The 24,574-nt window shown below is 44.9% G+C and overlaps 1 protein-coding gene across 2 annotated transcripts in view; it reads left to right on the top strand.

Moving 5' to 3' along the window:
• Positions 1–24,574, top strand: part of Shc3 (SHC adaptor protein 3) — a 173,248-nt gene that overhangs the window by 62,581 nt on the left and 86,093 nt on the right. For both annotated transcript variants that reach the window (XM_078030657.1, XM_078030658.1), the window contains exon 3: positions 24,028–24,091. In XM_078030657.1, the coding sequence (XP_077886783.1) occupies positions 24,028–24,091 (64 nt within the window). The remainder of the gene's footprint in view (positions 1–24,027; positions 24,092–24,574) is intronic.

Raw genomic sequence — 24,574 nt, 5'->3', positions numbered from 1 at the left:
CATTAATTCTGTACAATGTATCCCAGAAAATAATAAGAAACACTGTCAATTGATTTTGTGTGGCCAAGGCTATCCTGATACCAAAGCCAGACAGAGGCATTATAACAATATATAAATAAATAACTCACTCATTCGTGACTGTAGGCACAAAACCCTAATGATGTATTAGCAAATAGATCCAGCTATTAACTCATCATGTTCTGGAGGTATTTTCCAGGGACTATAAGGTTGGGCCAATATTTAAAAATATTCATCAATGTAATTCTATTAACAGACTAAAAAAGGGAAATTATATGAAAATCTCAATAGATGCAGAGAAGATTTTGAGAAAATTCAACATATATTCCCCATAAACAACTGTCAAAAAGTAGGAATAGATGGAAACTTCAACATAATAATAAGGTATCCACAAAAACCTATAGTCAACATCATAGTTAATGGTGAAAAAGGTATTTTTCCCTTGAAGATTGGGAATCAAGACAAAGATGTCCACTTTTGCTATTTTAATTTTACATTGTACTAGAGATCTTAGTTCATTAAGGGGGAAAAGTCATATGAATTGGACAAGAAGCAATGAAATGTCTTTATTTGCAGTTGATAAAAGTGACAATTATCTACATAGAAAATTCTGAAGAATCTATATAAAAGCTACCAGAACTACTAGTGAACTTTACAAGATACCAGGTTAATATACAAATATCAATTGCATTTGTATATGCTAACAAAGATCAATTAAAAATGAAATCAAAAAAAGGACCATTTACAACAGCATGAAAAACCCATGAGATGTACCAGGTTAAATTTTAACAAATGTGTGAATTTCTGTGCTAAATACTGCTAAACACTGGTGAGAGAACTTGAAGAAGATCTAAGCGTAAAGAGAGAGATAAACTGTGTTCGTGGATCTAGCTTCATGAAAATGTTGACGCTCTTCCAAATTGATGTACAGATTTAGCACAATTCCAATCAGAGTCCCCCGGAGCTTTTGGTAGAAACTAACAAACTGATTCTTCAATGCATATAGAAAAATCAAGGACCTTAAATTGTCAAAATAATTTTTGAAGAAGCAGTATAAGTAGAATATATATTAAAAGTCACAACTATCAATACAGTGTGACATCAGCATAAGGACAGACATAGATAAATGGGACAGAATGGAGATCCTGGAAATATACCCATGTATGATAATTTATTTATGACAAAGGTGCCAAGATGTCCACTGGATAGCTATCTGGAAAAATACAGAGGAGCAATAATAATAACGACAAATCTCCCATCCAGGCTGGGCACGGTGGCACACGTCTCTAAACCCAGCTACTCCAATGGGTGAGGCAGGAGGATCAAGGCCAGAGTCAGCAACCTATCAAGACCCCGTCTCAGAGATAAAATTAAAAGGGCTGGGAATATACCTCAGTGGTAGAGCACTCCTGTGTTCAATCCCCAGTACTGTAAAAAACCAAAACTTTCCATCCCCACCTCCTATCGTATACAAAAGCAAACTTCAAATGGCTCATACGCCTACATGAAAATGCTCAAACTACAGAATTCCAGAATGATAATAAGAGAATGTCTTTGTGACTTTGCATTAGGCAAACATCCATGAACTTAGGACACATAAAACCCAAATCCTAAAAGAGAAAAATTGACAAGTTGGTTTCATCAAAATTTTTTTAAAAATCTATCTTTGTAATATATTTAAAAGAATGAAAGGCAAATCATGGATTAGGCAACGATATTTATAAAACACATATCTGATAAGTCTTGTGTCCAGAACATAGAATGAAATCATGAAAGAAACTACCAATTTAAAAATAGCAATGTTGAACAGCACTTCACTAAAGAAAATAGCAAATGAGTGCCTGAAAAGACACTATCATTAGTCATTAGGGAAACACAAATTTAAACCATATTGAGCTACCACAGCACATATTTTGGAATGGCAGATGCAAAACAAAACGTCCCGACAACACAAAGAGTTGGCAGTGATGTGGAGCAGCTGAGACTTCCTCATCACTGCTGGGCATGGAAAGCAATTCAGTCCCCTTGGAAAACAATGTAGCAATTTCTTATGAAATTAAATAGTCATTAGACATAACCCAGCAATCCCACCTCTACTTTTTTTCCCCTATGATAAATCAAAGCATAGATCTACACAACATTCAAAAATCTGTGTTGAATGTTAGTAGCAACTTCATTCATAGTTGCCTTAAACTGGAACAGTCCAAATTATCTGTCTATTAGAGAATAGACAACCAGTTGATGTATCAACCCATCAGCATCTAGGAATACTACACAGCAAGGAAGAGGAATGAAATTTTGATCTGAGCAACAATAACGAATAAAGCTAAAAAACACCCTGCTAAGTGAAAGAAGCTGGATATAAAATACTGCGTATTATGTGACCCTTTTATAGGACATCCTGGGAAATGTAAAACGATTGAGACAGAAACCAGGTCACCGGTTGCCAGGGTCTGGAGGTTAGAAAAGGTATTGGCTACAAAAAAAAAACAAAAAGAAAGAAAAGAAAGAAAAAAGGTAGTGGGGAGCTTGGGAAGAAAATGGAAATATTCCACCTCTGATTTGTACGTGCTTTTTGAAACTCCTAGAGCTGAACATCTTACCCTCTGTAAGTTATATCTCAGTAAACCTGACTTTGAAAAATTCTCCAATCTAGAATTTTTTTTCAAAATTAATGATACCCATTATGAGTTTTAGGCAATGGTAACAACATCATCACTGCTACCTGGCCCAGAGCAACTTCAAAAATATTAACGCTTGGAAAAACAAAGTGATTCTCATATTAATTCCACCTGGCACCTTATCAGACTCTAAACTCCTGTATGGCATCCTCTGAGTCTGTCTTTTCCTGACTTGGTAGAGGCTTTTGATTAATATCATTTGGGTCAATTAATGCATTTTACAGCAGAGAAGCTTCTTAGACCTGAACAAATAAGTGGATAGTTTTGTGCCTTGGGAAACGTAGGCAATAAAATCAGGCATGAAATTTAGACAGAATAACTATTTTCTGCGGATCAGGTGGATTCTTTTTTTTTTTTTTTCTCTTCAATTTCAGACCTAATGCCAACAAATGATCTTGTCTTACTGGCACAACATTGGAGTGAAAGAAACAGTTTCCACAAGCCCAGCCCTGTTAACTTTACAATGTCACATTTCAAATGCACGTTTTATTGTGAACCTCTGAAATCACATCTGTGGTGTTACGCATCTCCTTTTTCCAGGCCGGCAGCCATTGTGTGGTTGCTGACGTTCCTGAGCGTGTGCACACTTAGTGGATGCTCCTGTCCGCCCAATTAAATGACTGCAGAGGGAGAGTCCTGTCTCATGGAGCATTCTTTAGAAAAGCTGCTGTATCACCTACATGCTTGATGGCTTGGAGGATGGTACTGCACAGATACGATTCTAAACCCAAAAGAGATTCTGAAACACTGAAACCAGAAAGTGAAGAAGTTGCAAGAATACTTTAGCCTCTTTTTTTCCCTTATCTATTTGTTTTTATACCTGCAGAAGAGGGATGTGTAATAAAACCTCCTCATGACAAATCTAAAAGAGTTCTCTCAAAGCCTAAGAAGAGACATTCTAAATCAATAGGAAAGTATTATGCCATATTTTTAATAACTGTATTTTTCCTTCATTGTGGGACATCAAAGATGTATGACCTATTTTAGAATCAATTGCATCTTTGATTTGATTAAGTATAGCTTTTTCCTTCATTCGTTCCTACGCATTTACAAATACTTGTGTGATTTTAAATTAATATAAAAGGTCTAAGAGCAGGACAAAGGAATTCTGCCCAGCTCTAAATTTCTTTTGGATCATTCAAGAATAAATTATTGGATCATTCAAGAATAAATTATGAGCCAGGTGTGGAGGTACAAGCCTATAATCCCAGTGGCTTGGGAGGCTGAGGCAGGAGGATCATGACTTGAAAGCCAGCCTCAGCAATTTAGGGAGGCCCTAAGCAACTCAGTGAGACCTGCTGCAAATAAATAAATAAATAGTGAATCATGATATTGCTAAATAGTCATCCTCACTAGTTAAGTGTGTACTTCCTGACAACAGTGGTGTTTTCTTATATATCCACAGGGGTCCGCAGGCACCTTAACAGAACATGGTAACCTGAAGTAATAGTCTACACCTGTCGTTCATCAGTTGTCCCAGGAAGGAGCCAGACTGTCCATGGAAGCAGATGGTCCCTCTGTTCCTGCACAATTCTGAGAGTATTTTCTCCCTGCCTCTTCCTGGTCCAGTGGGAAAGGCTGGAATCTTAAGTTTTCAGGAAAATGGCTAAACATGAAGCAGCAGAAATAAGAAACTGCAGGCAAAAAAAAAAAAAAAAAAAAAAAAGTGAGATTAAATAATTTTCCCTTCTTTTTTGCCTCCAGGGCATTTTTCAGGATAATGAGTGTGAGTCTGCCTACCCCTCCCGGGAGATGGTTTGTGACTTGTGTCTTTGAAACGTTGTTTTCACTATTCATTTATTTTGTGGTGCAGGGGATCCAACCCAGGCCCCACACAGGCGAGAATGGTGCTCTGCCCCGGGGCCACATTCCCAGCTCTGACTCAGAGAATGTCCCCCTCGGCCTGCTGCCGGGCCCAGGGCTGGCTGCTGAGCGTCCTCTCCGCCCTGGGGGTCTCTGAAGCGCCCCCCTCTGGTGAAGCATCTAACACCAGCCACCCCAAGGCCTGTCCAAAGGGCTTTGGTCCCCCTCAGGGTAGGCTGGGAAATCCGTGTTCCTGTGGACATCCTGTGTTCTCCAAGGTCCCTCTGCCCCTGCCTCTGTCCCTAGAACAGAAAATGGGTCCTTTCATATTATAAGAAGTGACCCATCCTGGCCCCTCCTGTTCCCACCCCCCCCCCCCGCCCCGACCTGGGACCTTTGAGAAAGCCAGGTGACAGGGAAGGGGTCCAGGGTGACCCTGCAGCCTGGAGTTCCTGTCGTCTTCTGGGGGAGGGTGGGAGCAAGTACCCTAGAGGCTTTGAGGGCAGCCTGTCTCCCCAGGTCACCTTCGTCTTGTCTAAACAGTGCATGTTCACCTGTTCACATTACAAATTCAGGCTCAGCAGCCTGGCCCTGCAGGTGGGTGACTGGGCAGCTGGAGCCAGGCACTGCAGAAAGGGTGCTGGTGGGAGAACTGAAAGGCCCTTCCCTTGTGTTTCTCAGCTTGGATTAGTCTCAGCTGGACCTCTGGGGACCATCTGCCCCTTGCATTTTGGGATGTTCAGCGGATCCAGCATTCTGGCTCTGACCTGTACCTATGAGATGACAGTAGCACTCCCACTTCCCATAATATTGTGTCCACCAAAACTGTCCAAAGACTTTGCCAAGAGTCTCCTGAGAGTTAATGTCCCCTGCTCCATGCTAACCCACAGGCTTTAAAAATAAATCCTATTTCATTATAAAATACATGATATTCACCATAGAAATCTTAGGAATATCCATGTCCAGCATGGGGAGATTTGATTTTCATACTTTTGCAATCACACTTGATACAAGTCTGGGGCTCCATATTTTCCTCTTAGTGGGATTCTAATTGATCACAATTTATATTAGTTAACTCTGCGTGTGTCTGCATTACCACCGCTACCCGTTCCATCTACCCAGTTAGTGCTAATGAGAAATCCTGACCTTGCACACTTGGCGGAATCCATGTCAAAGCAAAGAGCTCACTTGGAGGCACCTTGAACGGTGTGCTTCGTGGTCTCTGGGCTTCCGGTACTGCAGGGACCCACGCCAGGCACGATTTCCCAGTTTTCAGGGCGTCTTGAATCATGTCATGCCCACTGATCAGCAGCTAACATTTTTCACATGTTGGGGTGAATTCTTATTTTCATCTGAATATGATTCTCATCTGTATTTGATATCCGTGTGTAGTAGAGCGAGACCAGTTTCTCTGAGAAGATGTGCCTCTCTATATGTGATTTATGACTTTTTAGCTCTGGTTTGTTTACATCTGAGGCAGAGCCTCCTGACATGTGGCCAGACGCCCACGGAGCCTTTTAATAGCTGCGTAGGGCCAGGCGGGGCTGAAGGATGCTGCCTGCCGAGGAGGTCCCGCGAGAAGCATCTTACCATTTAGTGTTGCAAGTGCCTTCGCTGAATTATTTATAGCCTGAGGCAAGAATCCTATCACGATTGGCATAAAAATGCATCGCAAAAGGATGATGATTTTGACAAGGAAGACTGAAAGTTTATGCCCAGAATAAAGGAAGTGGGTAAAACCAATACAGAACCCAGTCTGTCTGTGCACAGCTCGTGGGTGGGTGCATGCCATAGCTTCACCCCAGGCTGCAGCAGAGACCTTTGGGACTGTGCCCACAGCTCATAAATGGACCTGTTAACCATTTTAAAGTGTCCAGTCCAGTGGCGTTAAGTACAGTTATGTGGTTATGCAACCATCCCCAGTGTCCAGCCACAGAACCTTTCATCTTGCGGATCTGAAACTGTCCCCATTAAACAAACAACAGCTCTTTTTTTTTTTTTTTAATTTTCTGACAACCACTATTCTCCTTTGTCTGTATGAATTTGACTCCCTGGAATATCTCCTGGAAGTAGAATCTTGCAGTCATTGTTGTTCTGCATCTGCTGCTTTTACTTGTGGTATCCTTAAAGTTCATTCATGTATCAAGTGTCAGAATTCCCTTCCCTTTCAAATCCAGATGATATGGCATTGTACAGCACATTTTGTGGTTCCTTCATCAGTTGCTGGATATTTGAATTGCTTCTACCTTTTAGCTGGTGTAAATAATGATGCTATGACCATGAGTGTCCAAATAGCTGTTTAAGTCTCTGATTTCAGTTCTTTGGGGTATAGACATCCAGAAGCAGGATGGCTGGGTCCTACGGTAATTCCATGTTGAAGACTTGGATAAACTGCCTGGTGTTTCCTATAGCAACGGCACCGTTTGACATCCCCACCAGCCATATGCAAGGTTCCAGTTTCTCCACAGTGCCACCAACAATCCCCAAGTCCTTTGCTTTATGAGTTGGCATTGAATCTTCTCCGGGTGAAGAAGATTTGCTCATGAGCTTGTCCTCTTTTTTCCAGCCTACGGGCTTATTCTCCATACTTGGTCCGTTTCCAATCTTTTACCTCCCAGCTGTGTGACCTGAAGATGCTCTACTTACTCTGTCTGCTTCCTGGAAATCATTACTTGCTTGGGTCTCAGAAATACCGGAAGTACAAAATGAGGATCATGGTGATTCATTCTTCCAATATTGAAAGATTCATGTCTGCAAAGTCATAGGTCAAGGCTAGACACCCAGTGAACACTCTGTGAACACGAGTTCTGGGTATGACCGTTTTTATACTCGCTCCATCTTGCTGACTCTGCTGGGACCCACCATGACGTTGCTGGGTGACCAGGCTTAAAGTCACTGTCTTCTCATGTGCACGTTCTTCTTGGAACTTCTTGGTGGGCTCCTGCCTTCTTGCATCCTACCTCAGGCCTTCCCAGGCCCCCGTCTTCACGGCAGGGGCTGGTGGTCATGTTTTCCACCTCTTCTACCTCCACTCGGGCTCTCTAAAACCCTGTCATGGGCTGGGAGTGTGGCTCAGTGGTAGAGCGTCTCCTAGTGTGTGCCAGGCCCTGGGTTCAACCCCAGCACTGCAAAATCAAACAACCAGAGGTGGCCATCTAAAACGACGTCCCAGGCCGTTATCATGAGCTTTTAAAACAACCATGGCTCCTTATGCCATCGCAAATGTCCACCTGATCCTCCTGGTTGGTTTTATTTTTGGATTCAGACAATGTGTGGAGCTCTCTAGCACACCTCTTGTAGAGTGCACCCATTCTGAGGGTCGAGTTCATTGGAGTTTTCTAGAAGCATTCACTGAGCAGCTTCCACCCAGATCAAGCCTTTCCAGGCCCCAGAGAACCCCCTGGACCCTCCCAGCCAGCAATACCTCCATGACCACTGGGCTGACCACTCCCCCAGGGACCTGCTGGCCTTCCAGAGGTTTGACTGTCCTTGAACTTCTCATATTTGGGAAGACACACTGTGTCACATGTCTGCTCTTTTCCTTCTCGTCTGAGTCCCTCCTTCATGCTTTGCCTGTCCCTGTGCTGTGCTAGGTTCCATTGCTTGGTAATATTGCAGTGTGAATGACTTCACAGGGTGGCTGTGTGGGTGGCTGCTGGTGACCCTGGCACTCATTGCTCCTGGGTGTATACCTCAGTGTGCAATTGGTGGGTCACAGGGTAGACTCTGTTCCTTGTTTTATTAAAGAAACTTTGTGGCTATAATGTTTCTATAGCTTCATCGAGGTCTGATTTGCATATATAAAATCCTTTCATGTTAAGTGTACCATTTGATGTGTGTTAATAATTGCCTGCAGTCATTTATTACCACTTCGATCAGGGCTTATCACCATACCACCTACTTCCAAATGCTCTCTTGTTCCCATTTGCGGTCAGTAAGTTGCCTTCTCTAAACTTGCGTCTGGTGACCACAGAAGTTTCTGGAATGATGATCTTCCCTCTTATAGAATTTTATTCTATATGAACCATTCTGCAGGACGTCTCTGGTGTCTGGCTTCCTTAGGTCAGCATACTGCTTTGGAGGTCTCCAAGTCACTGTGTGTCGTCACTGGTAGGAAGGCCACAGGGCCCAGACACTTAGGAAAGCAGGTTAGTTATAAAGCTGGATATATAGTTCCCATACGACCCAGCAATGAGAACTTACATTCACAGTGTATCCATTCATTTTGAGCTCACAATTTGATGTGTGTTGATAATTGCATGCCATGATTTAATCACCTGCATTATTGTAACAAATATAAACTTTAACTCAATTGTCAATCAAGTGAACTGAGAAACACATTTTGATATGTGCATGCTGGGATACTACTTAGCAATAAAAAGGAATGAATTACAATATTCTATGACATAACAGCAACATGGGAAAACTTATTTCGTTTTTAACATGGGTTTTTCTTATTGCAACAAGAGATGCTCATTGAAAGTAAAGACATAGGTACTCTATATTATAAGCTAGTGGCTGTTTTTCTGCATTTTTTTAATCCATACGTGTTCACAGTCACATACAAGTCCTCCTCCAATGGATAGAAACATTTGTGTCTAACTTATTATCTTTTTTTTTTTTTTGATGCGGGAGATTGAACCTAGGAGTGGTTCACCAGTGAGCCACATTCCCAGCCACCCCAGCCCACCCTTAAGTGACTGACTCCTCATCTTTCATAGCTGCACATTATTTCTGTACCTGTAGAGTCAACCACTCCTGTCTTGCCTGACACAGTCATGCTGTATGAACTCTCATGCTCTGGAGCTAGCTAGTTCCTGTTGGAAGAAGTTCACGTCTTGGGCTACTGCAGACTCCTCCTGAAATCCTTGGTGTCAGCAGCAGTTTAGGAAAGAAGACTTTCTCCTACAGCTTTGCAGCCCTGAGTGTTGCTAACGTTGTCAGTTTTTGCCAGTTTTGTTGTCAAAATAGTAGTTGCTGCCCCTGTCCTTACCGCCACCCCCCCACTGCTGCCAGGTGTGTTCTGTGTGTGTGTGTGTGCGTGTACCAGGAAACTAAATGCCTTTTCACATGCATTTTGATGGCTGGTTTCATTTCTTCTCTTATGAATCAGCTGTTTGCATAATTCACTCATTTCCTATTGGATTCCTCTTATTTTCTTACCAATTTGTGGGATTTTTTGGCATATTTTATATATGTTGGAAATATCTTGCCATGCCTTTTAAAAATGTTTATTCAGGTTTAACTATCAACCTTCCCTTTATGACTTATAGTTTTTCTGTCTTAAGTATCTCTGTGCTGTAAGATCATATTAATGATATGATACCTTTCTTTTTTTCCTTTTGATTTTTGGATTTTTAAAAAATTCAGCCATAATAAGATGATCATTGAGACCCTTATCTCCTTACTGTATTTAAATGAAATCTCATTGTATACCAAATTCCTGTACACACTTCTTTCCATTTCTGGAGTGCTTTATTTCCATCTACTTATTTATTTATTTATTTTTTGTATGCCAAGAGTCTATGGTTCTGATTTTTGTAGTTTATAGTCATGTTTATTCTCTGGCAGGACAATTGACCCTTGCTTTTCTTTCTGAACACTTCTCATAATTTCTTCACGATTTTTGAAATTTCTTATGCACTCTAACCTTGTTTAGTGCAAAAAGATCTCATGACAATTATGACTGGATGAGACTGATTGATTGATTCAGGGAGTGTACTAGTCAGCTTTTGCGCTACTGTAACAAATAACGTGAGAGAATCAGCTTAGAAAGAGAAAAGGCTTATTTGGGCTCATGGTTTTGGAGGCTCCAGTTCAGGATTCGTTAGGACTGTTTTGGGGGGAGACCTGGGTTGAGGCAGGACATCATGGTGGCAGTGTATGGCATTGTCCACCTCATGGCTGGCATGCAAAAGAGAGGCAGAGGATGGGACTGGGGTCCCCATACCTCATCAGGGGCCTGAGAGCATCCACTAATGACCAGAAGACCTCCCACTAGGCTGACCTCCTGAAGGTTCACCACCTCCCAGGAGCACCAGCCGGGACTGGTCAGCTGTGGACCAATCCTATACAGCACAAGGGCTTTGGGGGTCACTTAGGCAAACCAGAGCAGGAAGAATTTGCATTGAGTGTTCTGTCTTTATGTCTGGGACATGGTTTCCACGTATTCAGGTCTTGCTTTGCATCTTTTGATAAAACTCGGTGCTTTTCTTCGCGCAGGCTGTGTCTGACTTGTGAGGCTGGTCCACCCAGGTCTCATGTGGTTTTGTCCTGTGTGCATGAGGATCCTGTCTTTCACTGCCGTTACCTTCCTTTCAGAGTAAAAGTTCTTCCTTGTTCCCCTCTACATCACCAAACCCTCCTGTTAGTACCTAGTAGATTTTTTTTCCCCTTAAATTTCTTTAGAAAGATCACCCCCTCCAGCATGTAGGATGCTACCTCTGGGCTTTCTTGCCGTTTTCTTGGGTGGCCCGATCACCCACTCCATTCACTGTTCCTATACCATGGTGTCCACCCACTCCATGGTCCACTGAGCCCAACCTGACCTCTCTTCCCGTTGTTGTATGTACTCGCCATGGCCTCCCCTCTCTCACACCTTCTCAGCCTCTAAAGCCCCATGCAGGTCTTGCTTCCCAGAGGGAGCCTCCCTAACCCTCATGTGGCAGGAAAATGGCAGGGCCACTTGGCCACATTGACCTCAGTCCCTCCTGCCTGTGCTCTGGGTGCAAAAACCCTTCCAGCTCTGGCCTCACGCCTCAAGGCCCCGAGCCGTTGCCTTTCTTTGAAGCTCTTGCCACATTGGGAGATGTTGGGCTGGGTATCATCCTTGGCCACTTATCATCATTCTGTGGGTCAGTTCTGAGCCCACACAGCCCAAGAGGCGGCCTGTTCCTTGTGTGTCTTACCTTCCTGCAAGCCCAAGCCCTTTGCCTCCATCTGACTCCCAGGAAGGCAGGCTGAGTCCACGGGAAGGGCTGGCTGGGCACAGGCCAAACCCCGTGCAGGAACTGGCTCTGTGGTCTTGACCAGGGGGTGACCTCTCTGTGCCCCTGGAGGAGAGGGAAGCTGGTGGAGATAAACAGGTCTCTACGGGTGGGTGGGGCAGGTCTGCACCGGATACTGGGTTCAACATTAAATGAGATGCTATCTGCAGGGCCTCACTGCTCCTCGGTGCTCGTTGGTGCTGAGCGTTTGGACTCTGGTGTGTTGTGGGTTTGAGTGTGGACCTGAGGGCAGCTGCGAAAGTCAGGGCATGGAGGTCTAGACTCTTCCTGAGAGCTGAGGGCTTTCCACGGGTGTGAGGAACACGTGCTCTTGCTGCTCATTTGCACACTGGACCAGATCGCAGGTGGGTGGTGGGTGCTGACCCTGGCCCTCCCTCCCATTTGCTGTGGACTTGGGGGTGCCTGCACCTCCCTGGCCACTGTGTAGATGGACCTAGAGCAGGTGGTCAGGGCTCTCGCTCTTTCCCTCCCCACTTCAACCCACGGGGACTTCCTATCATCTGCATCCACCTACAATCGCACAAAGGTGAGAGACGGGACTGGGATGGGCACACAGCTCTGCAGAGCCTTTCAGCAGAGCATCTCTGATGGACAGGTGCCGTGGAGCCGTCAGAAAAGGGAACTCTTAGAGGCAGGTTCTGCGACTGAGCCACAGGTTTGAGAGCGTTTCTGCCTGGCCCAGAGCCTGCCACAGGAAGGTCCGGAAGTGACTGATGAATACTGCGTGTGAATAATGCAGACTAAACCCGTCTCTTCTCTCTTGCCTTGCAGGCGTGCTCTGCCCTCCCAGGCTCTGGCTACTGCCACAGGCCTCTGCTGGGCCCGTCTCTAGGAGCCGTGGACTCGTGGTGCACTTGGAGTTTTCTTTGCACTTCTGTCCCCTGCCTGGGCTCTGATGTCTCTGCAGCCTCCCTGGGCCTGTGCCCTCTTCGGGTCCCCTTCCGCACTGGCTGCTCCATCAACATTTCCCACTCCTTAATGCACCACGCCTGGCCACTGCTGATGGCGCCTGTCGGGGGGCCTTTCTGTTGATGGCACTGTACGTCTTTCTGCTCCATTAAATATATATTTTTGAAAAAAAAATAGAAGCCAGAGTGTTTATTTCTAGGATTTACACTTTGATGGTTTGTATTCCGCATGGCTTGTCCTCTAGAGCTGGGTTGTGATAATGCTCCGGAGCTGTCATGTGATTAATAAAATTCTGACAAAGGAGAATTTTTTAAAAAAATAATTATTGATTGGGACGTAATGATTATATATAATAGTGAGATTCACTGTGACGCGTTCAGAGGTGCGTATCACATAGTTTGGGCAACTTCGTCCCCCGAACCCACCTCAATCCCTTTCCCTAAGTGGACGTTTTTGGATGAGCCCAGTAGACCACCAGAAGAACAGCTGTGTGGGAACCAGGGTGTCCCTCTCCATGGCCCCCACAGTCGCCTGGGGAGAACCTGCAGGAGCTCTTGAGGTCAGCCCCCAGCGGAGGTGGCCGTCATAAGATCGAGCCCAGCTTGATGCAGAGGGGTTCTGACGCCCGTCCGTCTCCCAGAACCTCTGTGTCCCTCATTCCTCCCGTAGAGGGGCTGGCGTGGAGAAAGGATGTTGTCGTATGGCAGCTCTTTGTCCTCAGGAGTCAGGGGGTGTGATGTCAGTGACTCTGGGAAAAACGTGTTTGCTCCCTGGCAACCATTGGAGTCTCAGGTGTTTGATTTTGTTGTGTTCTCCTGGATTGGGAAACCAGAAAATCACTTTTCATTCCGGTTTCACCAAGGACTGGCTGAGGATTGGTGCAGGGTGGCCCAGGATGTCTGGAGCCACTTGATGCTTCCACCTATGTCTGTGAGCGTGGATTTGGGTGCGTGTGCCCAGTGGATCCAGGTGGCAGTGAGGGGGATATGACATCACCTGGCAGCCTTCACATGGTGTCTGGCTCGCCACCACCATCATCGTCATCGTCATCAAACCAGGAGTACAAGTCCCACCATGGACTTCACAGTAGCTCATGCTCACACATGGGGCTGCTTAACGACTCAGACTGTGCTCACCAAGAATGGGTGTGGAATCTGGGGACAGAATTACCACCAGGCCTTTATGATTCTCTCTCTCTCTCTCTCTGTGTCTTGCAGTTCTGAATGAGGACATGTACGAGCAGTTTGGACTTGGGTGTTCTGATGCCATTAATAGCTAATTAATGTTTCCTGGACCCTGTTAATGCTTATTCGTTCTGTGGATTTATAGATGGTGCCATTTGTCCTTACAGAAGGCCCCAAAGACAGGTTTGATTGTTAATCCCTCACAAACCGAGGTCTGGGGACAGAAGCAGAAGCCCCTGTCAGATGGGGCGCCGTGGGCCCCGGCATCCCAGGGCCTTGCTGAGGAGCACCCCTGTATCTCTGCTTCTTTCCAGGGCAGATGGGAGGCATTTGGGGAAGCATTGCTCTCACCCCCAGGTCGTGAGAGTTAAAGCATGCTGGGTCCTGTTTGGAAAAGCCAGTGTGAGTCTCTGGGAGGTGAGCTCAGCACTCAGACCCTTCTCTGGGTTGGTGCCCTTGAAAACAGCTGTGTAAAGTCGAGTTAAACAGAAACCGGATGAAACCCATCAGGCCTCGTGTGGAACAATCACGGATGACATATCTTTGTAGCTGAGGTCTGCAAACAGGGCTGCATTTGAAATCCTTCTGTTGTCTGACCTATTTTTGGTGGCCTCTGAGATCCGTGTCCGTGGACCTGCAGGAAAAGGCTTTGTGGGAAATGCACTCTGCCTCTGGGTGCTTCAGCAGACACAGGACTGTGGCAGCCAGCCTGGCTTGTGTCTCTACTGACCTGGCTAAAGGAGGCTCCCCAAAATGATTTGGCTTCCATTTTACAAAGAAAAGTGAATCCAGAAGACTGAGTGCCGGGGCCGGATATTCAGTCGGGTGTGCGTGGTTCAGACAGCCTTGTGCAAAGGGTCTCATTCTCGGTGTTGGAGTCTAGCCCTGAGCACAGCAGGATGCAGTCAGAACCGTTGGCAGACTCTTCCTCGGGCACTGTGGCGGCAGCCTCCTCTTGATCCTGCAGCCTTGTCTTGCTGCCTTTGAATTTCCAGAGCTGCCTGTGAACTTGAGGCTTCCTGCACCTCAGGCCCCCACACTCTTCAGCCTGGATCCTAGGAACCCAGTGCTCTGGCTCTGACTCTCACCTGGCTATTTTCTGAAGACTCCTTCTTCATGATAAAACCTAGTAGGTCAGCCGTCCCTTCATGCTGTACCATGGGGCTACATCCTCAGCCTTGCTGCAATCAGCTGTCTTCACTGGAGGGAAAGGCTGATAAAATGAGTGACTGGGGAGGAGCTTAGGAATCTCTGAAATACTGGACAATAGCAAAACAAGCCCAGAGGCTAGAATAATCAGGGTCTCCAGCAGGAAAGAACTGAGGACGTATGTTACTAGACCTGGCCCATGTTTCCTGGCATGCAGTAGGTCAGTCCCTGAAATGATGAGTTTTGCAGATCAGAAAGAGTGGGGCTGAGGATGTAACTGAGCGGTAGAGCACTTGTCTAACACGTATAAGGGCCTTTGTTCAGTCACAGCATCACACACACACACACACACACACACACACACACTCACACAGAATTTATTTATGAGCAGGGCAAGACGAATCCACCTCTCTGAGGACAGGGTTTGGGGTAAGGTCAAGAAGGTTAATTCTAGAACTAAGAAGAGATGGTTGATAAGGCTTTCCCTCAGTTTCACAGAGAAGCGTAAACTCCTATTCCTGGGGCTACAAAGAATCCTACCCATGTACACGGTGGGAGGTATGCCCCGTAGGGGTAGAACCTCTGGGGAATTAGTTGTCTGCAAATTCTTTGTGTGTGTAAACTTGTCAGTCATCCAAGGTGGCAGCGATAGAACCAGTGGCCAAATCTATGAAGATGTGCCCTGGGGCGGTGAATGAAGTTCTGTCCACTCCCTTTAGAATGGTCAGTGACTTTGCCTGTTTTCTGTTTCTGTATCAGAATGCCCAAGGCTGGGTGGTTGGTAAATAATAGAAGCTTGTTTTTGCTCTTGGTTCTGGAGGCTGGAAGTCCAAGACGGCACCAGCGTCTCCTGGTGAGGGCCTTGTGCTGCCTCAACACATGGCGGAAAACAGAAGGGCCAGCAGGTGGGGGCGAAAGAGACAAAGTGGGCTGAGCCCCCGAGAGAGCTGACTTATTTCCTTACGGAAGGCATTAATCCACACCCAAGCGCGCCACCCCAGGACCCAAACATCCTCCCTCTGCCCCGCCACTCAACAGTGCCACGCTGGGGACCAAGCCTCGGCGTGAGTTTTGGTGGGAACAAATCACCTTCAGAACACGGTCGTGGGGGTGCCTGCAGACAGGGGCAGCCAGGAAGCAGGGAACCGTGATTTGTGACCCTCTGCTGCGGCAGATGGCACTGCTCTTAGAACTAAGATTCTGTAGAGGGATGAGAGCTGCCTCCAAATCTATAAAAGTAGGTCCTGGAGTGGGGCAGGGTCTGTGTGGTGCTGGACCTCGAGTGCTGTTGGCGGGAAGAGGAAGCAAGGCAGGTTTGCTCAGTGGGAGGGGATCTTCAGGGATAGCAGGTCTGGAAGGATTCAGGGCCTCCTCATTCCTGGTGGCAGGAGGAGAGGCAGGGGACAGGTAGCCCGGGCTTTGAGGGGCTTTGTATAGTCACAAAGGGTGTGAGAGACAGGGACTCTGTGTTCTGCCCCAGGATCGGTGATAAGCACTTCACTTTATTTAATCTGCAAAATTGCCGCATTTTATCTTCACTTTACACGTGGAGAGGGTTAGGCTCAGGGACGTCGAGTCATTTCCCTAAGTCCACACAGCTAGTTAGGCCCAGGTGGATTCTGCCCTGGGCCTTTCTTTTGACCACCTCTGGGCACTTGTATTCCAGTCTCTAATTTCCTCTCTACCCAGAACAGTCTGAGAATCCCATGAGACTGTCAATGTGTGTGGTGTTCTTTTTTTTTGTTGTTTTTAGAAAATAAAAACCAAGTAGGATTTTGTGGGACAATATCACATCACCACGACGAGGTGGTGTCTTATTTAAATGGAATTTATTTTCTGATGGAAGCATAATACTTGTACATATTGATGAAGTTCAGTGTTGGGTTTTAATACATGTACTCCACATGCTCTGATCAAATCAGGCTCATTAGCATTTCTCTCTTGCGTTTCTTTGTCTGGAACCTTCGAGCTAACTAACCTCTTCCAGATCTTCATAAAATATATAATAGGTCTTGGTGGCTGTTTGGTACACAATATAATGACATCAACCATGTCATTATATTGGCTACTTAGAAATAATGAATATCAGTAAATTTATGACAGCTATTTCAGGGCCAAATATTTTTTATTTATATATATATATATTTTTTTCTTTATATTATTGTGACCTATATATAGTCACCCCACTGTGCTTTACTGAGGTATGCATTAAACCCCCAATTTTTTAAAAGATATATGTTTTTTAGTTGTAGATGGACACAATAACTTTATTTATTTATTTATTTATGTATGTATGTATTTTTATGTCTTGCTGAAGACTGAACCCAGTGCCTCATGCATGCGAGGCAAGCACTTTGCCACTGAGCCACAATCCCAACCCAACTCCCAATTTTTAAAATGTGCATCTGGGTAAGTGTGATGCATGTGTACACCTGTGAAACCGTGACCACACTCAAGATATAGCGAAGATCTTTAACATCCTTAAAGGTCTCTTGGAGTCCCCTGCAACCACGATTCGCCGCTTTCCACCAGAGAACCCCTGATGTGCTTTCTTGCGACACGCTGGTCTGCCCTTCCTGGACTTTTGTACTTATGTGGAAGCCCACAGCACGCGCTGTTTGTCTGGTTCTAGCAGGATTCCCTCATGCTGTGCCTGTTGATAGACGGTCCTCGTTGCTAAGCGCATCCCCTGTCCACCGTGGTTGGAGAATCCTCTCAAGGCAGATATTCAACATCACAGCCCTGCTTTCCGGTCCCAGAGGCTCTATCACATCACACTCATTTCTCCACTCCCTGGAGGACTTGAATTGATGCTCACGATTCTAAAGCTCCTGTGGGACTCTGGTTCTCAGGATTCTAAGTTTGCAAACCCTTTGTGAGATGGCTTTGCTGGGCAATGCATGCACCAGCTCAGAGAGCACTGTCCCTCCTGTGTCCCCCACCCAGGCTGGCTGTGCAGCCCCTGGATCCGTGGCACTTGTATCACAGTCCCTGGGCTCTCGATGGGCTCAGGCACTTGTTGATTGTATGACCTTGGGCTTGTCACTTACTGTGTCTGCGCCTCCACTCCCTCATCTATTAAACAGGCCTCAATGGTTCCCAGTTCCCTAGGATGGTGAGCACTGAATGAGGCAGCACTTGGTGGCACTTAGAGCAATGCCCAGCAACGTGAGGTCCCACAGAGGCTTTGGGGCCAGCTCACTTGCTTCTCCTGTATTACACCTTTGCAACTAGGGAAGCAGATTTTGTGGAATTGTGTTCTTTACTCTTTGGTGTTTCATCTCAGAGGATATATTTCTCCAAAAAGATAAGAAATTCTTAAAGACTGGGAACGAAAATGAGCATTTGCAAGGTTTCCATTGGTCTGCAGATTCCACGCTACACTGAGTAGCCTTGTCTAGCCCTCTGCAGTCTAGACTTCAGCCTGCCATGGTCCAGGGGATGTGCTCTCCCTTCTCTCTCTCTCTCTCTCTCTCTCTCTCTCTGTCTCAAAAAATGCCATCAAGTGCTTTCCCCTTTTCACTTAAAGAAAGCACTTGATCTTTGGCATATCTGAATTGCTAACCTCACAGTTCTTGTGCTGTAGGGTCAGTATTAAGTAAAATAAGTGTTATCTGAACATAAGCGCCTCTATACTATGAAAGTGAATCTGATATCAAGATGGCTACTCAGTGAGTAAATGGGGAGGTAGTGTATACAGCACGGATACTCTGAACAAAGGGAGGATTCATGTCTTAGGATGGAGATGGAGCAGGAGGGTGAGAAATGTCACACCATTTAGAATGTGTGCAATTCAAAGTTTAAAAACTTTCCATTTAACATTTTTGAACTGCATTTGACCTCAGACAACTTATTGAAACCATGGGAAATGAAACTATGGATGAGGGAGGGCTACTGCCTTCTCCAGTGGAGGAGACTTCAAAGAATCAAGCAGGAGACTGAGAAGGGCAAAGGAGTCAGCTGAAAACTTTAGCCCTAACCAGAGGGCCCAGGGCCATCGCAGTCCATGTCACTGCTTGAACCCTGACCTCTGTATCCGTCCCCGGAGTCACCCTCCAACCCACTAAGGAGTCAGGAGCTGCAGCTAGACGCTTAGGAGACAGGATTCTTCTGTGGCCATCTGAACTTTCCAGCCACAGCCGGACTTAGGGGAGGGGAGGGGCTTCTTTGCTTTTGTTGAAGTTCGGGATTCTGACGGTTCTGCCAAAGTTGGGCATGTTTTTATTGTAGCTGGGAAAAATGGAGAGGGAGGGGTTGTCCTCCTAAGTGACTGAGGACTTTTTCTTTTTGGAAAGTGAGTGGGTAGGGTTCAGGGTGTGGCTGGGGGCTTCCTCTGGGTGGGGAGCACACAGAAAGAGGAAGGGAAGGTCCTGGAGATTGAAATGTCTGAACGAACCCTACTGTTACGTGTAAGTTTAATGTAGTAGTAAAAATATAAAAATCAAGTAAATGCACATTTACTTTAAAAAAAGAGAAAGAAAAAAGACAAGGGCCGGTGGGAGGCGGGAGATAGTTCTGGCTGGAACTGCGTGTATTCATTCCACTCACTCAAGTTCCAGGGAGGAGACGGGTGCTCAGAGGAGGCAAGAAACTCACATGGGAGAGAGAGAGATCCAGGAGCTCCGGGGGTGGACGAGATCAGCTGAGGACAGAAGCTGCCCACTCAATCTGTAGTATGGAAGGTGCTCGTGATTTTGCAGGAACAGCTTGTGAGAACATGTATCTGATTAAAGGAGGCTAAGAGTGGGGTGAGAGTAGCAGAAACAGCACTTTGGATGCCGTGTGAGGGGCTGTGGCCATGTTGTGGTCTGTTTGGTGGCTGTGCCGTAGTTGAGCTAGCTGGGTTTTGGAGATAATTGCTGATTATTTCCTGACAGTCTATTAGAAACTGTGTGTGAAGTCATTTGGCCTGAGCAAGTCTAGAGCAAACGTTCTTCCAAACCAAAGGGTTTGTGCACCTTCCATTTGTCAGGCATCTGACCTTGGCGGGCTAAGGCCGTGTCAAGTTCCTTACTCACCAATGCAGAAGGGCCTTTGTCCCTACAAAGTATTACCACGTGTTCATCTTTGGCTACGGAAATGCAGCTTCAGTAGGGAGGTTTTCATTTGGATTTCTGTTATGCACAAAGTCGAGAACCTTTTCCTACTTTCAAAAGCCATTTGTATTTCGTTTCCTGTGAACACTCTGTCCTTACCCTTTGCTTAGTTTTCCACTGGGTTTTTGATATTTTCCTTATTGACTTGCATTAAAACAATTCTCTCTTTGACTGTGAAATGTTTCCATGGTTTTCTTTGGGCCTAAATTTTTATGCTATAACTTGTGTCAATATTTATGTTCTATGGGTTTTGTATCATCCTCCCATTCAAAGATAATTAAAAATAAATTCTTCCGAGTTTTCATTTAGTACTTTTAGGTGTTTTTTTTTTTTTCACAAATGAATTCAATTTGCAATCCATCTAGGATTTTTTTTTTTTTTTTTTTTTTTTTTTTTTTTTTTTTGCATTTAAGGCATGAGAGAGGAACTCAGCTTGGTTTTTTTCCTTGGGTACCTGTCCACTCTCTTAGAAGCCCCTGACTGGCTGGCTTTCTACTGATGTGTATTATTATCACATAGATCACTCCTTTTATGTCTGTGTGTTTGTGAAATTGATTTCAATTTGCTGGAACATGTGTTTATTTGTTTTACTATTCTATTTTTTATTGTTTCAAAAAACTGTGTGTGTGTGTGTGTGTGTGTGTGCGCGCGCGCGCGCGCACGCGCGTGCCTGCCTGCAGGCGGCTCACATGTATATCTGGGGATTGTGTGGCCAGCCATGAGACGGCAGATGAGCTGAGAGATAGTGTCACATGACTTCAAAGTTTTCAATTTTAAAATTCTGCTTTTCAAAAAACAAACAACAAAACAACAAAAAACAAGCTATGAGCTTTTGAAGGTCTGGCTCTAGTGATGAGAATTTTAGTTTGAATGGGGGAAAATGGTAAAATCTTGGAACTGAGGGTTAGCAGGCTGGCTCCGGCTACTTTCAGATGACCACGGAGTTTGCCAAATGTTCCATTTTTGTATTAGCAGAGTTCTGAGGACAGAGTCTGGCTTACTGAAATGGTGTTGTACTGAACAGAATGTTAAGAAGCAAACTCTGTTATTAAAAACAGGGCAAAATTGGTACCTGAGGTTCAAATGGGGATTAAATGAAATTACACGAAGCTAAATAATTATTGCTAAATGAACAAATTGAAGCGGTGTTTCTTGCTAAGATGCACTGAGCTTCAACAGCAAGGAAATTGAGAACAGTTACATTTAAAATTAGACTTTGGAGTTGAAGTTACTAATTTCAGGCATCTAAATATTGCGATTTTTAATAGTTGTGTCACATTTCTATTTCAAACAGAAATAGATACCATCAGCCGGGTTGAAATGAGGATTCGCACACACGTATTAGCACATGAGCATTAGAAATGAATTTATGCCAATTATGAAGGCAGAACCTTTTTCTGAAAAGCAGCTTGATTTGAAAACCTCTGGGGATTCTAAAGGCTCCCAAGGGGGATCCTTAGGACTTCTCTTGAGTGCATGAGCTCTGAGCAATTTCTGAGACTCCTTACATTTGCAAATTTTAAGGACAAAAGATGGAGTGTCTCCATGTTCCCTGAGACCCTTGTGTGCCTCTCTGTGTGACCACTGTTGGAGAGAACAGTTTATTTTCTGCAGGGCTTTGAAATCCCTTCTGAATGCTGATGTGTAGTTTCTCCAGCACATGAAGAATAGCAGCCTGTGGCAAAAGTCCTATGGCCAGAGCAGGCCAGGCCTTTGGTAGCATGCATCCTGTTGCTAAGACTGATTTTTTTCCCACTCTCTTATGTTCCATGTCAGCGAATAAAAAAAGATATCCAGTGATTATTGGGGATATTTAAGGAATGACTTAGGGGAGATATTCTGCATATAGCATTTTTTTTTTTTCTAGCTTGCTGGGACCATCAGAGATTTAGCAGCTGCACTGAGCTAAATATATCAATTCACTTAATAAGCATAGTGCAGAGGGTCACGGACCTGCTTTTTAAAAAAAAAATTAAAGAGATAAAATATAGACACTGAGGTTTTTATGATTCTATAAAAAGACAATGTGACCTTCTTCTAAAAGTAACAAGGAGTTTACTTTTAGACAGTATTTTGGGTGATACGTATTTGACCGTTTTGCTAGAACCAAAGTTGGGATATTATTTAAAAAATTGGAGGAAGCATAAAAGCATCAAAATCATTGGCTTCTTTCTTCACTTTTTCCAAGTCGTGATGATTCATATAGTTTTCTTGGCATCCGAACTTCTAGAAAAATGTTTCCTTCCCCACTCTTTACAATGAATTGAATGGCAAATGGGAATCTTGTTGAGACAAGCTCTTGCCTAATTAGACAAGGACATATTTCTCCTAAGAGCCTTGCATTGCAATAGTGATTACTTGTCCTCCAGATGATAGATAAAAATTAAATGCAAGAAGCACTTCGTTTGCAAAGTTTGTGGGAGGTTGCTGAGGACCTTTATCTTTTCTTTTCTTTTTCATTCCTCATTTCTCCAGACTTCTGTTTATTTGTTCTCTGCTATTGAAATATTTTCTCTTTGTTTTTTTGTGGGAGTTGAGAAGTCCTCGGTGCATCTCCTTGTTGGGCTCCTGATTTTGTAGCCACCTTCACCCTGTCTCCCCGTCAGTCCTCACCTTGGCTGAGTCATGGAGTTGAACTGTGTCTGCTTCCGGGTGTCCCCTTCACCACAGGCTTCCACTGCCTGCATGTGCACCTCAGAAACCTTTACTTTACACTCTTCCCTGACTTCCTGCCCAAGTGTGGCCAGACCCGTCTGTGAGACCCCTGTCCTGTTGGTCCCCCTTCAGTGTCCCTCAACATTACGCATACTCTTTGACTCCTTGAACCAGGATGCGGCTTGACACAGAGTAGCCGCTCAACCAATGCTGTTCCAAGGAGCTACCCTGCACGTAGCCTCATTTCTGACTCAGTTACACACAACAGGAGCTCCTTTTCTTCTTCTAAACTCTTGATTTTATGGTGCAGCTTCTTCTGGACTTATAAATCTGTCGTAAGTTGAGAATTTTGTAAGTGGAAAATGCATCCGTTGGACTCATGGAAGATGCTAGCATATCAACAGCACTCTGTGGAGTGGTGGTCTCTTACCCTCCATCCAGACTGGGAGCCCAGGTTCACTGCCCCTGTCCAGAGAGGATCATATGGATGGAACTGGGGGACATCATGTTAAGTGAAATGAGCCAGACACAGAAGGACAATACCTTTTTCATCTGGGAAAGCTAAAAATAGTCACCTGATTGTAGGATAGCGATGACCAGCATTTGGAAAGGGGGTTTAATAAATGGAGGCTGGATTTGATCAAAGCATGCTTTATACATGTGTGGAAATATCACACTGGACACCATTAATTCACATACAATTAATGCATATTAATGAAAAGCAAAACAAAATATTTTGAAAGCCTAAAACTTAAAAAAAAAAATAGAATTCAAGATTCAAGCATGGTTTCTACTGACTCTGTATTGCTTTCACACCCTGGTAAAGTCGGAAAATTGTAAATTGAATCACTGTAAACCAGGACTGTCTGTATTTATAAGTGCAGAAGCTGGGTATCAAACTCCAAGGAGCAGATTTATTTCAATTACTTTCTCACTCACTTCAGTAGAATGCTGATCAATAGCAGTGACTGATTGATTAATCAGGTTTGGCCCTGGTGCCCTGACCACAGCAATGAAGATAACCCTGGGAAAAGTACACTTGAGGGTGCTGATTTTAAAAAACAGACTCTGGGGGCCGGGGATGTGGCTCAAGGGCAGCACGCTCGCCTGGCATGCGTGCGGCCCAGGTTCGATCCTCAGCACCACAGACAAAGATGTTGTGTCCGCCGAGAACTAAAAAATAAATATTAAAAAATTCTCTCTCTCTTTCTCTGAATAAAATGAGATAAAATAAAAAACAGACTCTGGAAAAAAGAAAAACAAAACCTGTGCCATTGGTCATATAACACTATTAGCACCAGCTATCATGATGAAAAGAGCCTGGGTGTGCCTAGTGAGAGGTTGAAGTGACCTGTCTGTGTTCTGTTTAGTCTCACTTTTTACAGGAGGGGTGGAGGGCAGGTCTATTTTCTCTGTGGAGAGAAGCAGGCAGTTATTTTCTGTGGGCTTTTGAGTGGCGAGTTTCTGGGGTCTAGAATGCCGATGGACACATGATTAAATGGATCTCTCTCCCTGTCCTCCTAAGGGAAGCCATCAGCCGTGTGTGCGAAGCCGTACCCGGTGCCAAAGGAGCCTTCAAGAAGAGAAAGGTACTACGTGTCTGTCTCCTCCTTTCCGTCCTCTCTCACCTCCCAGGGCCTTCAACCACACAACTGCTCCTTGTCCTCTTCCCCTGGCCTTGCCCTTGTTGTTTTTACCAGCAAAGAGAGCTGAGATTGCTCCCTCACGTGGCTGGGGACAGTGAGCTGTCACGGCTGTCCAAAAGCAGAAACCTTGGTTACTCCCTGTGGCTTAAACTCTAAGATGGCAAGGGCAGCAAACACTTGGCCAGGCTTCTGTGTCCTGAAAGCACTTTGTAGAATGTAGTTCACTCCATCCTAACTATGCTTCGTGGTAGACCTCCCAGTGGTGTGCTGGAAGAAATGCTTAACAACCAGCTCTTAGGGTTGAGAGGGGGAACAAGAAGCACTGAATCTGCAGCATCTGCCAATTTCTGTGGTGTAAATACTTCCATGTGCTGAGCGCAAGCTTTTATCATGCATCTCCAGAAATGGAGTCAGGAAAGAGACGTA

The sequence above is a fragment of the Ictidomys tridecemlineatus genome, chromosome 13, assembly GCF_052094955.1.
Source record: "Ictidomys tridecemlineatus isolate mIctTri1 chromosome 13, mIctTri1.hap1, whole genome shotgun sequence".
NCBI classification, from domain to species: Eukaryota; Metazoa; Chordata; class Mammalia; order Rodentia; family Sciuridae; genus Ictidomys; species Ictidomys tridecemlineatus.
The sequence above is the reverse complement of the archived record's forward strand: the minus strand, read 5'-3'. Positions and strand labels throughout refer to the sequence as shown.